The 13,364-nt window shown below is 40.2% G+C and overlaps 2 protein-coding genes across 3 annotated transcripts; both read left to right on the forward strand.

Moving 5' to 3' along the window:
* Nucleotides 1–2,935: 2,935 nt before the first annotated feature.
* Nucleotides 2,936–7,470, forward strand: LOC127774470 (uncharacterized). Its single transcript, XM_052300729.1, has 4 exons — nt 2,936–3,271; nt 3,503–6,015; nt 6,101–6,188; nt 6,294–7,470. Exons 2-4 carry the CDS (start codon nt 3,503–3,505, stop codon nt 7,068–7,070), a joined length of 3,378 nt encoding a protein of 1,125 aa, XP_052156689.1. The 5' UTR covers nt 2,936–3,271; the 3' UTR covers nt 7,071–7,470.
* A 991-nt stretch (nt 7,471–8,461) lies between these two features.
* Nucleotides 8,462–13,156, forward strand: LOC127773111 (uncharacterized). 2 transcript variants are annotated; one of them, XM_052299129.1, is made up of 8 exons: nt 8,462–8,889; nt 9,607–9,881; nt 10,025–10,379; nt 10,459–10,712; nt 10,797–11,009; nt 11,083–11,175; nt 11,278–11,379; nt 12,524–13,156. In XM_052299129.1, the coding sequence occupies exons 1-8, from the start codon at nt 8,859–8,861 to the stop codon at nt 12,899–12,901; spliced, it is 1,701 nt and encodes a 566-aa protein (XP_052155089.1). In that variant the 5' UTR covers nt 8,462–8,858; the 3' UTR covers nt 12,902–13,156. The 2 variants fall into 2 exon arrangements, with proteins under 2 accessions (XP_052155089.1, XP_052155090.1); XM_052299130.1 differs by lacking the exon at nt 9,607–9,881.
* The last annotated feature ends 208 nt before the right edge of the window (nt 13,157–13,364 follow it).

Raw genomic sequence — 13,364 nt, forward strand, 5'->3', positions numbered from 1 at the left:
ACCACTTTTAAGATGACGGACACATCAACATCATCATCACATCAACTACTAATCAATCAATTTCTAGGCTAAATTAAGCTTAATTAATTAATCACCTTGATCCATCTCTACCTAGGAGATGGTATCCATAACTACGTGATTGATCGAACACTTTTGATCTCTGGCATCTCACAGTGCCTCTTTCGATCTATATTTTTCTCTCACCGTATAGCTTCTTGATTGATCATCAGTCAAGAACGGTATATGACTCCGTTATATCATTGGTGATTGAGGTGTAATTAGTAGCCGTTATCAATATTATTGATTGGCTTGCATATGTATGCATGGATGCATCTGAATGAAAAACCCGTGGCTTAATTATGTGATCTACAATCGATATGCCATTGTGTCACTGTCACCATATGTGATCATATTCTTCAGTAGTAAACACTTGGCTTAAAATGGTTCAGGATATTTCTGAGTCGTTATGCAGGTATAGGTCTCTGTTGATCATTTCTGAAGCAAGAAAACAAAACGAACAAACAGTGTCCTTTTTTAGAGAAAACAGCACAAAACCAACCAATTAAACCACGCGCTCTCGCTGCTGCGTCAACTTGCTTCAGAATTTTTGCCTTGCGAACGGCGGAAAACTTGTGAGAGGGAGACAAGGGAGATGCAGTGCAGCGACGTTGCCGGAACCAAATGACTAGATGAGAATCTGTGCTGATGTCCACGAATGTGATCTGGATGCTGACTGTGTTTTTTTTTTTTTTTGCACTTGGGCCCCGTAGGGCCGGACGAGCTGCGGGTAGTGTACTGTACGATGGCAACCTGCAGGTATTTTTACATAGGGATAAGTTTATTTTACCTCCTTACATTCAACTTTTGTGTTAATCTAAAATAGACATCTTAACTTTAAAACCGGGTATTCAACACTCTTCAACTCAACTTGCACATATCTGCTGAAAATTGAAGTCATTTTATCCTGAATGGCACCTATGTGAATACTCCCTCCATCCCAAAATACTTATTGTTTTTAGTTTTTGTTTGTAATGGTTTACCATTCGTCTTACTTAAAAGATTATGAAATTACTATTTGTTTTGTTTGTGACTTGCTTTATTATCAAAAGTATTTTAAGTATGACTTATTCTTTTTATATTTGTACTAATTTTTAAATAAGACGAATGGTAAAAGGTTACAAACAAAAAAGTCAAAACGACATCTAATTTTGGACTGAGATAGTACTCTCTCCGTCCCAGAATATAAGCATTTTTAGCATAATAACAAGTCAAACGTTTTTAACTTTATCCATTAATAAGAAAAAACAAGATCAATCATGTAAAATTGATGTTACTAGATTTATTATTAAGCAAACTATCATAATATATATGCAAATTTTTTTATTTAAAACATATTATTTTTATAATATTGTTGGTCAAAGTAGCATCTTGGAGACCGTATCAGGTCCAAAATTGCTTATATTTTGGACTGGAGGGAGTAATATCCTGTTAACACACTTAATTAAAAATCATGGGCCCAAATGTGTCATATCAGCATAACTTAAGAAAAAAAACACCCTGATTTGACTCCCAGCACATGTGTGGATAAAAACATTCAGGCTGGAGACATAATTTGGCCTAAAGTAATTACTTGTATCGTAGCCGATATTGTCAAATTGACATATAAAGGAATCGGAATTTCTGAAGAACGTAAAGCTTTTCTTCTTCAACGCTTTTGATTTTTTTTTACCGTCGTATTCTCTCTAGATTCATGCGAAGGCAGGAGAAAAATCGAGGCGCCTATAAATCGGGCGCTGTTCCACCAAATAGATCGGAATTGTTTCACTATGTAGACCGAAAATGTTTCAATCGTTTAAAAACCTGAAGCACAACTAAATCACCTCTTGGAACATTTTGCTATAACGCATGAAACAAACGGTTTCCAAAAAATCAGGTGTTGTTTCACCATATATAAAAACAATGTTATAACAAATAGCGAAAGGATGTTTTAATTCATTGCAACATTCAATCTATGCATAGTGAAACATCACGAGTACACTGACTGAAACATTGTTAGTAGAACAAAAATTGAAACGGATTCCCTTAATAGAGCGTTTCCATAATATGTAGGTAATTTATTGCAACAGCGCATGTAGTGGGGCGCATGCACTAGTAGGAAATCGTCCATCTATGACATTTTGCTCATGACGTTGTATAATTTCGTCATTGAATACAGCATATCTATGACGAAATTTCATGTTTCGTCATGGATCACTCATGGCGGAGGGTAGACATCGAAACTCCATGACGAAATTTAAAATGGTGTCATAAAACAATAGATAATTTCGTCACAAAATGGTGCGCACCATTCATGTAACACACTTATGACGCTCCTTTATTAATACAATATGCTGAAATATATTTCGTCAGATGTAAGTAAATCTCTATTCTGCTGTTGGTCCCACCTTGCATATGTGGCTATCTAGGTTGTCACTGGACCCCACATTGTATACGTGGCTATCCAGATTGTTATTGGACCCCACATTGTATATGCAGCACAGGTGCGTTTTCGGGCCAGCAGATGCTTTGTGCAGTCCACGTGAATTTGTGCAGCCCATGTGTGAATCGGTGCAGCCCATGTGAACTTTTTTTTCGCAGCCCAAATTTGTGCAGTCCGTGAATTTGTGCAGCCCATGTGTGAATCTGTGCAGCCCATGTGAACTCTTTTTTCTAAAAAAAATGCTGCAGCACTTGGGGGTCGAACCCACGACTTGTGACTAACCATAATTCTAGCTTAACCACTACGCTGCAAGGAGCTTTCATGCTGATGATGTTTTACTTTTAGTTTTCCTTTCAATTCTCGAACACAAGAATGATTGAATGCTTTATGCGGGCGACCTAGTGGTTTGGTCAGGGAGGGAGGGGGGCGGTGGCGCAGGGTTTGGTCACAGCCAGGGAGGGAGGGTGGCGGCGGCGCAGGCGGAGCTCAGTGGGGGCGGATCCTAGCCACCGGGACGGCGCAGAGGAGGAGGTTTCTTATCCCACCGGTGCAGGGGAGGGCGGCTCCACAGGCTGGCCGGCATCGTGATGTGGAGCATCGTGGTGGGTGGCGGCGCGGTGAAGTGATCTTGGTCGGTGGGGCTGCGGAGGGATCCCGGTCGGCGCGGGGGATCCTCGACGACTGAGACGGATCGGCTGCTCCTCGCCCACCGTCTTATCCTAGCGCCTCCTCTCTCTCAATCCTGTCGTCAGCGCACGCAGCCCATCACCAACGCCGTTCAGTAGATATAAGGTATGATTTTCCATAAGTACATTACTCTGAGTATGAAATGCAAGTTCAGCTATGAAAGATTATGCTTTGTGTTGTATGAACAGAGAAACAAGTCAGAGTATTATGAACAAATCAACATGGTTTAAGTCATGTAGCAACCAGCTGTTCCATCTAATGTTTTAGAAAATATTCTGTCCTAAAAAATGGATTAGCTTTGTTTGCCTAATTGCTTTTTTTAACATGCCAAAGCAGATGGACAGAACTTGGATACATGGGAGACAATTCACACCTGCATACATGGAGGGAGTGAAACAGTTCATGGAATTTGTTGGACAAAGATTTGATGAACACGTTGACATACCATGCCCATGCTGTAGGTGTCTTAACCACACTTCACTGCCTCAGCAAGAAGTGCATGACCATATACATATTTTTGGGATGTCATCAACATACACCCGGTGGATTTATCATGGAGAATTAGTTGATACAGAAGATGTCGAATATTTGGAACAGGTACATGAAACTAACCATAATGAAGGGACAGATGTGGGCGGGTATGAACCCGAGGATGACAATGGAGTTCCAGAGTTAATAGGTGAACTATACACTGCGGCAGAGGAAGATGGACAGCCACCAAGGTTTGCTAGAATTCTTGAAGATGCGAAGCAGGCACTTTGCCCAGGATCTAACCATTCAAGATTTTCCTTTCTTGTGAGGCTGCTCCATATCAAGTCATATTATCGAATCAGCAATACAGCTTTCACTGCATTATTGAAGTTGTTGTCCTCGGCATTCCCTCAATGTCAATTACCAAAATCTTATGATGAGGCAAAGAAATATCTTTGTGAATTGGGCCTTGGATATGTGTCGATCCATGTGTGCAAGAATAATTGTGTGCTATTTCGGAAGGAATATGCCAATATGGATCTATGCCCTATATGTGGTGAATCCAGATGGGAAGATGGGGTTGGCGACAGGAAGGTTCCTCGCAAAGTTTTGAGGCATTTTCCACTTATCCCAAGGTTAAAGAGGATATTTGCATCAAAACGAACAGCTGAAGACACACAGTGGCACAAAATCAAGCGGAAGCCAGTGGATAATGAAATGAGCCATGCAGCAGATGGGGAGGCTTGGAAGGACTTCGACAGAAAGTATCGAACTTTCGCAGAAGATGCAAGGAATATGAGGCTTGCCATAGCTACAGATGGATTCAATCCATTTGGCAAGGTGAGCAATTCGTATAGCATGTGGCCTGTCCTTGTTATGCCTTTGAATCTACCACCATGGGAATCTGTCGATCCATCGAACTGCATTATGTCATTACTGATCCCAGGTCCAACATCTCCAGGAAAGGATTTTGATTTATTCTTGGAGCCTCTGATAGAAGAATTGCTTGAATTATGGATAGGTGTTAGTACTTATGATGCATTCAGTGCTAGAAAGTTCAATCTTCGTGCCGCCGTGCTATGGTGCATACATGATTATCCAGCTCTAAGCACCTTGTCAGGGCGAACTACAAAAGGTTATTATGCATGCATTCATTGTGACAAAAATCCGTTGTCACGAGCACTAAGAAATAAGATAGGCTACTTTGGCCACCGTCGTTTCCTTCCAAGGACACACGCTTGGCGAAGAAGCCATGCTTTTGATGGACACCACGAAAACCAGGTTGAGCCAGGAAAATTCAGCACAGATGAGGTCCTCGAGCAGTTAGAGAAGGTGAAAAATGTTAGACCGGGTAAGCATGATACAAGTAAGAAAAGAAAACGTGGAGAGGATGAAGGGCCACTATTTTATAGCCGCAAAGTAAGTCTGTGGAAGCTCCCATATTGGAAAGATTTGTTGCTGCCACATAATCTTGATGTGATGCACATTGAGAAAAACATATGTGACAACATTTTGGGCACATTGCTCAAAATCGAGGGCAAGACAAAGGACACAGTCAATTCGAGGATAGATTTGCATGATATGAACATAAGACATAACTTGCACTTACAGCAGGATGGCAACTCAGTTCGCATCCCACAAGCTCGCTATGTCTTGAAGAAGGAACAAAGAATTGAGTTTTGTAACTTCCTCAAAGGTGTCAAGTATCCACATGGATATGCAGCCAACCTAGCAAGATGCATAAGTTCAGATGGTTCCAAGGTGCAGGGGCTCAAAACTCATGACTGCCATGTCCTTCTCCAAAGAATTATACCTGCCGGCATAAGAGGATTTGTGGACAAGGATATATACGAAGCAATTGCAGAGCTTGGTAACTTCTTCAGGGAATTGTGTAGTAGAAATCTAAGGATAGATGTCCTCAAACGACTGAAAAAAGACATCCCGCTGATCCTATGCAAACTTGAGAAAATTTTTCCTCCAGCCTTCTTTGACGTGATGGTGCACTTGGCCGTACATCTACCTGATGAGGCACTACTTAGAGGTCCTGTACAATATGGATGGATGTACCCAATAGAAAGACGACTTGGCACCTTTAAGAATTCCATGCGGAACAGGGCTAGGCCTGAAGGATCAATTGCTGAGGCCTATGTAGCAAGTGACACCTTGACATTTTGTTCAAGGTACATGGAGGATGTTGACACTAGATTTAATCGGGACGCCCGTCATGGGGATGGGCCATTGGATGGTGACAGCTCTGTTTTTATGCATGGTGTTAAACTCATAGGATCCACTAGGATACAGTACATGGAGGATGAAATCATGGATAAGCTAGTTTGGTATGTGCTAAATAACTGTGAGGAGGTTCAACCATATTTGGAGTAAGCACCATTTATGTAGGTTTATTTCACATGTATTGTATTAAATATAATATTTTCCTAATTGTTGAGTCATAATTTGCTACAGCATGCATAGAGAAGAGTTGGAGAAAGAAGATGCACATGATGTTGACAGAAGACTTGAAAAAGGATTTGCTAGCTGGTTTAAGACTCATGTAAGTGACACACACTTACAAAAATATCATTTTTTGGTGATGAAATTTCAAATTGGGAATAACATGTGTATTTTTCTTGTATATATATATATATATATATATCAGATCTGGAAGCTGAGGAAAGAAAATCCAGGGGTGGTCAGTGAAGCACTATTTGCATTGTCATGTGGTCCTGATCTCCGAGTAAAGAGTTGTGCATCTTGCATTGTCAACGGAGTCCGGTATAGCACTGTTGACCGTGAGAAATACCTCCAAACGCAGAATAGTGGTGTAATGGTTGATGGTACACATGAAGGGGATAACATTGAATTTTATGGTGTCCTTAGGGAGATTCTTGAGTTGCAGTATAACTCTGATCTAGATATCTATCGATCGGTGGTTCTTTTCCGTTGTGATTGGTTCAATCAAGTTGGCAAGACAAGAGGAGTTAGGGATGACGGGCATTTCAAATCCATCAACATCCAATCATTTTGGTACAAGGATGACCCTTTCATTTTAGCAACTCAATCGAAGAAGATATTTTACTTGCAGGACACCTCTTTGGGCAACGAATGGCGAATTGTGCAGAAATTCGAACATAGGAACATGTATAATGTGTCTGAAAAAGATGACCACATTTTTTATGTACACCAAGATGATAATTGTTCTGATACAGAACATGAAGTGCATGAAGGTAATGCTGATGAGGATCTAGACCATTTGCAGGAAGATGGAGAAGTTACTATTATTGAAGCTAATTTAGAAGACCTTAACAACCAAGTTAACTTGACTGAAGACAGTAGGGATGATGCAGATGAAGATGACACAATATTGCAGTACTGTAGTGACAGTGGCAATGGGAACGCTGAAGATGACATGCCGGAAGACACCGATGATGATTAAATTATATCTTGAGTTGTGTCATCTATCTGATATGTCATATGTAATTGGGATGAGCTATAAACTCATTTATTTTGTGTTATGTAACTGAGATGTCACAACTGATTTATTCTGTGAACTCATTTGCCATTGCATATCTGAAACACATCGAGATTCTGAGCTGGCAATTTTAAGAACAGAGTTGTTACCAGCAATGATTTGCATTTATTTGATTTCTTTCCCAGGTTCATGGTGCTAACTCATATTCCTAACAATATGTGAAGCAGTTGGGTAAAAAATTTCAGGAGAAGAGAAAATATTTTACTTCTGTTTTTTGGGCAATCCAGTAAGTTTCCTGGTGAAACAGTATGCAAAGTGATGTACATATATATTTGTTCCAAGTGACATACTGCATATCAGTCTAAAATTGTACAGACCATGACATTTCAAGCAGCAAAAACCAATTTCAATCTGTACAAACACAACTTACACTTCAAGCATCTGTTCAAAGCATTACACTTTTTTCTTAATTGTCATATTCAATTGATATAAAAAAATGACACAAATATGGTCTTCACATTTTCAAAATAACACAATAATCAGCCATAAGTTTATTCACATTCACGATCTCAATCTGAATTCACCAAGCTGTACAAAGAAGTATCATTTCTTCTCAAGCTACTGTTGTCGCCCACATCCAGGAAGCAAGCAGCATAAGCACCAGAAGCTTGCTACTCGATCATGGCCAGCACCAGGTCCTCTTCGCCAGCAGCGCTGGGAGCATCGGCCTTGGAGATGCGGCACCTGGACCAGCTGCATTGAGTGCTAAATGTAGACAAAATAACCAATTACACAGTTTGCGTGTAAATTGTGAGACCAATATTTTGAGCCTAATTGCGCCATGATTTGACTATGTGGTGCTGCAGTAAACATTTGCTAATGACGGATGGATTAGGCTTAATAAATTTGTGTCGTAGTTTACGGGCATAATCTATAATTAGTTTTGTTATTAGTTTACGTTTAATACTTTAAATGTGTGTCCGTATACTTTAAAAACTTTACACCCTGGAACTAAACACCCCCTTAATCCAAATTTTCAAGTTATATAATATTGAACGGAGGGAGTATATTTTTAAAGTCAAATTGTTAATCCAGATAGATTAGTATAATTTGAATGTTTTCGATTTATGGATAATGTTAATTACTCATGGACGGAGGATTTTTCGTTCGGCGCCTAAACCTACCGCCAATGACAGCCCCAAAACATTCCATTGCCGCCCATTTGCCCAAATCAAAATGGGAAATGTCACTTTTATCCTCCATCTAACGAAGAGCAAAACAACACCCAGGGGCATTTGTGCAACCACTATATATTTACAAAGCCTCTCACCCACCAAACCCTAATCCCCAAATCCAGCCGCCACACCATCGGGGCGCCGCTCTACCAGAGCCGCCGCCGACTACCGCCGCACCGGAGCCTTCCCCCGCAACCCCGTCGACGACGACCGCTGCGCCGGAGCCTTCCCGTGCAAACCGATCGACGACGACCGCTGCACCAGATCCGTCCCCTACTTCCTCGTCGTCGACAGCCGCCGCAACGACGCCTTCCGCTGCAACCCCGTCGACGACGACCGCTGCACCAGATCCTTCCCCCACTACGCCGTCGACGACTTCCGCTGCATCAGAGCCGGTACCCCGTCGACGACTACTGCCGCACCGAAGCCATCTCCCACAACACCGTCGATGCCTACCGCCGCACCGGAGCCGGGTACCCCATCGACAAGGTCCCTGCACCGTCGCCGTACCTAGCCGATGGGAAGACGTCGACGTCCAGTAGCACGAGGTACGCAAAATTATCTTGTCGTCTCAAGCTCAGATGTTTATGTGTACTGTCTCAAGCTATTAGATGTTATACATCATGTGGATTGATTTGCCGTCCAACTTCTATTAAGAATTTTCTGTGTGCAATCCGATTGAGGTCACTATCTACAATAACAGTTGATGCTATTGCTAGTTTGCTACTGCATATGGCATTGTTTCTGTGTTATTCAGGCGCACCTTTAAATTAATCATGCTATGTTGATTCTCAAATAAATTTGTGCCTCAAGTTGCCATAAGCATCTTCCAGAGTGTGGATTTCAGATCAACAATGGAAATTTTATTTAGATTCTGCTTTGTTTGTGTTTATGAATGTACCAATAATTTGAGTTAGTCGTATAAATAGATACAGTTTATTAGGTGAAAGAGAAGGATATAATGGCTATATCATTTATATGACCAATGTTGTTCACTGTAAAAGTGTTTCCAGAGTTCTCATCAAAATTGTCTTTTAAAATGGAAAAGTGAATCACCCTGTTGTTTTTACTAGATATTGAAGTAAAGTTGTTTTTCACCATTGATCATTAAATCCCCAATGTTGATGAGCATGGTCTCTTTTTTTTTCATCCCAAATGCCTAGATACTTTATTGTTTCTATTTCTGAAAATGCTTATATGCTTAGGAAATGCCATCAAAATGCCATCTAGTATTCTGACCATTAAAATATGTGTATTCATGTAAGAACCTGCACAAAACGAATATGAAAGAACGCGGCAAGAGAAAATCTTGCAGAATATAAGAAGGATGGATGAACTTGGCATCAAAGACATAGCTGCCACTATTAAACATATCGAAACACAACATGCATCTTCAAAGACAAAAAACTCAGGCACCAAGAAAAGTCATGGAGAAGGTTCTGATACATCAGAGTATCTCCCTGAAGATGATGAACAAGGGGTTCAGTGTGATGATGATTCATATTTAGAAGCGGAGCAGCCCATCCCCATAATGATTGAGGTGCTTCTTCTATCTTGGCTGTGGGGGGGCTAGGATATCTGCAATAACTTTTCCGCATTTAATTTGTGCAGCATTTGATTATTTTTTTAATGATTGTTGCTAATTTATTCACATGCTTACAACTTTTGTGTTTATTATTGTAGTACCCTCGACAAACTAGACGAAAGAAGTGTGCGACGAAGAAGAAACCTACCCTCAAGATGCCACCAGGAGTAAGGATATCAAAGAGAGTGAGGGCGGGTGCTCCAACCGAAATGCCTCCTGGAGTCTCAACAAGGTCAGCGAAAAGGCAACTCATAGCAGAACAAGGTAAAGGTAATGGCCATGAAGAACTGCCTCCAGAAACAGAAAACAATGGTGATGAAGATGTGGGCAGTGGACATTTGCTTCAAGATAATGATGTGAACAGGCCCCCGAGCCCGGTGATGGACTGGTCATATGGACATGATGCCAACCATGAAGAGCAACCTGCACAGCAAACCAATTCTGATGTTGAAGGCAAGTTAGTTCAACGAAGAGAAATTTATTATTTTTAACTATTTGATGAATGCTAACATTGTAATTGAATACTCTGTAGTACCTATACGAAGAGGCACAAGAAAATCAAGGCCACCAACTGCAGGAATAATGCTTGACAAGATGACCAAAGCTATGGGAAGAATGCCCATTGCTGTTGCCGAAGGGAAGAAAAGGCCAGATGAACCGGTGCAAGCTGCCAAGTTTTCATCAGAGGCGGGTGTTATCATTAGGACTAAAGTTCCTGTCTTCCCTCATTGGAAGCAGTACAAGGATGATGAAGGCTATATTAACAACTTCATGGGCAAGTTATCTGTAAGAGCCTATCTATATTCTTTTATATTTCATCTATTATATGACCTAGTGTTACTCCTTAATGATTGCAATTCAAACCATCAGGTCAGGTTGGCCATTAACCAAAAACACCAGCCAACAAGGGATGCTTGTGCTGATGTATTGCAGAAAGGGATACGACAAACACGGTATAATTTGAAGAAGGCCTACTTCAATGGAGTACCTGCTAACGAGATTAGAACTACCTCTCCCATAAGTAGCATGACTGATGAACAGTGGCTGGAACTTGTTGCAAAGTGGTCAAATCCAAAGAATATGGTATGTCATCTCTAATGACATATTTGTTTCATTTTATACCTGCGACTATGTCTAACACATACATCTTTTGTAGCAAATCTCTGAACAGAACAAGCAAAACCGGCTTAATGTTAGGTTCCATCAGGCTACGGGATCTCGCAGCTATGCTGCACACTTGCACGCTTACGTAAGTTCCCATTATCTTTTAGCATTAATTGTAGTTAAGAACCACTTATCTAATGTAATAGATATATAAAATAATTGATCTGCATTTTCTGTACTGAAATAGAAGGAGAAGAACAAGGTTGTAGAGCTTGATGCTGTGGATGCCTTTGAGGACTGCCATACCAGTAGGAAAAAAGGTCTAAGTGATGCTGCCAAAGATGCAATTGTAAGTCACTCTGTATATTCTTACAACATTGAACTCAATTCCTTGTTACCTATGCCAACATATTATTAATTCAGCTCATTTTATATTTACATCCATAGGATAATTTCTGTCCTTAGTGTGCAGAGATATTTGCAGCTAAGATCATTACAGACTTAATGGAATTTATAGACTCTAACAATGTTAGAATACATACCAAACTAAATTTGTAGCTGCTGGAAACTTGTCGCTAGACAACTTACCATATACAACATAAGTTGAGATTGGGTTAAAATGCCAAATAAGCTACATAAACATTTTTTCATCAATTGATCCTGGTTGCAGTTTGTATTTTTATCAATATCCTGGGTTTGAGGGTGTGATTCATGAAAACTCATTTTTACCTAAGCTGCTGTAGTGGTGTTTGCATGTATTGAGGTTTTGAATCATATGAACATAAGACTGAATATATTTCAGCCTTTACTACTTCAAAACTTATTTCATTGTAACTTGGAAAAGTAAACTTAATTATGAGGGATTATGTACTCCACGCTAGTATTTTCTTTCTAAACATTAGTGGTTTCTAGGGAAAATATTTAGGCATCATAGGAGGAATAGAAAATAACCAACGCTAAGTAACATTGCACCCCCTCCAAATTTTATGAAAGTAGTTGAGGGGAAAACTTTGTTCTTTTATAGCTACCAGGGTGTTCCATCAATCAAAAGCTGCCATGAAAGCTAATCAAATATAGTCTAAAGTCAGCCTTCTGATATATGCTAAAACAATATCCTAGATTCTGTCAAGAAGCATTTGGCCTGCATTGTTGCTAGAGGCTAGATAGAAAATAATTACATTCTACCATAGTTAGAGCTCAAAATGTTTCTGGTCTCTTTCACAGTTAAGAGGGCAATGCAATATTTCGAAATATGGGAATGCTTGGCTTACTCATATAATTTGTTTCTGTTTTGGCTTATGGAAAACAAATTTGGTTAAATTTGCATTCTATACAAGTTTCCTTACCTCTAGTTTGTGCTTCCTGGTAGCTTTCCATCAGTTTTCAGTGACTTTTTGAATGTGTTGTGCAGCTGCCAGTATTTTGAATGTGTAATGCAGCTGCCAGTTTTTCATGTATCTAATTTCATAGCTAATGTTCAATCATTGCTGCAGTCAAGTATGAAAGCTATTATGGAAGAACCTGTACCTGATGGTGAGACACCAAGAACTAGTGCAGAAGTTGTGTCCAAGGTTCTCTCTCGGGACAACTCCAATACCACGTTTTTGAAAAATGCTGGTCTGCAGATGAGCTCCAAGAAATCAGTGACACCGACAGAAGCAGCACTTCAGGAAGAACTTGCAGCTGAAAAGCAAAGTTCAGCCATTCTCCATGCAGAAGTTGTCGAACTAAAAGAACAAGCAAATCTTGCAAATGAAGCACTGGCAAAGACTCAAAAGGAGTTGGCAGAGTTCAAGCAGCAGCAGGAAGAGAACAATTTGCTCCTTCGACGTATCTTGAGCCTTTCCCAGGGTAACTTAAATCTGTCCTAGTCTCCTTTATGATCTTCTGCACTGTGATGAACTCCATCTACTTATATTAGTTGTTTGATGGTTTTGTGAACTTATTGTCATGTGGTGGACTTGATTATGTGAAATGATGTTTGGTGCTATGGTGGACTTAATGTCATCCTATGGCAAACTTTTGTGGACTTAATGTGAACATATGTGTGCTAGGTTCTGTGAACTTTTTTGTAATATGGTGCTATGTGAAGTTGGTATATGTGATATATATTGATGTTGGGCCTATTTGTAATGTGCTGTGAAGTTCTGCTTGTTTGTCCATGTGATCAATCTTGATGTTGGGCCTATTTTCTTATGTGCTGCGAAGTTCTGATTAATTGTTGCTTGAAATGGGTGAATGCTAAAAATTTCCTAGATCTCATAGTGGGATGGGCCACATCAATATGTGAAGTATGTGGCCAAATGGGCTGGGCTAAGAAAAAAAAAATGAGCG

The sequence above is a fragment of the Oryza glaberrima genome, chromosome 5 (assembly GCF_000147395.1).
Source record: "Oryza glaberrima chromosome 5, OglaRS2, whole genome shotgun sequence".
Taxonomy (NCBI): Eukaryota; Viridiplantae; Streptophyta; class Magnoliopsida; order Poales; family Poaceae; genus Oryza; species Oryza glaberrima.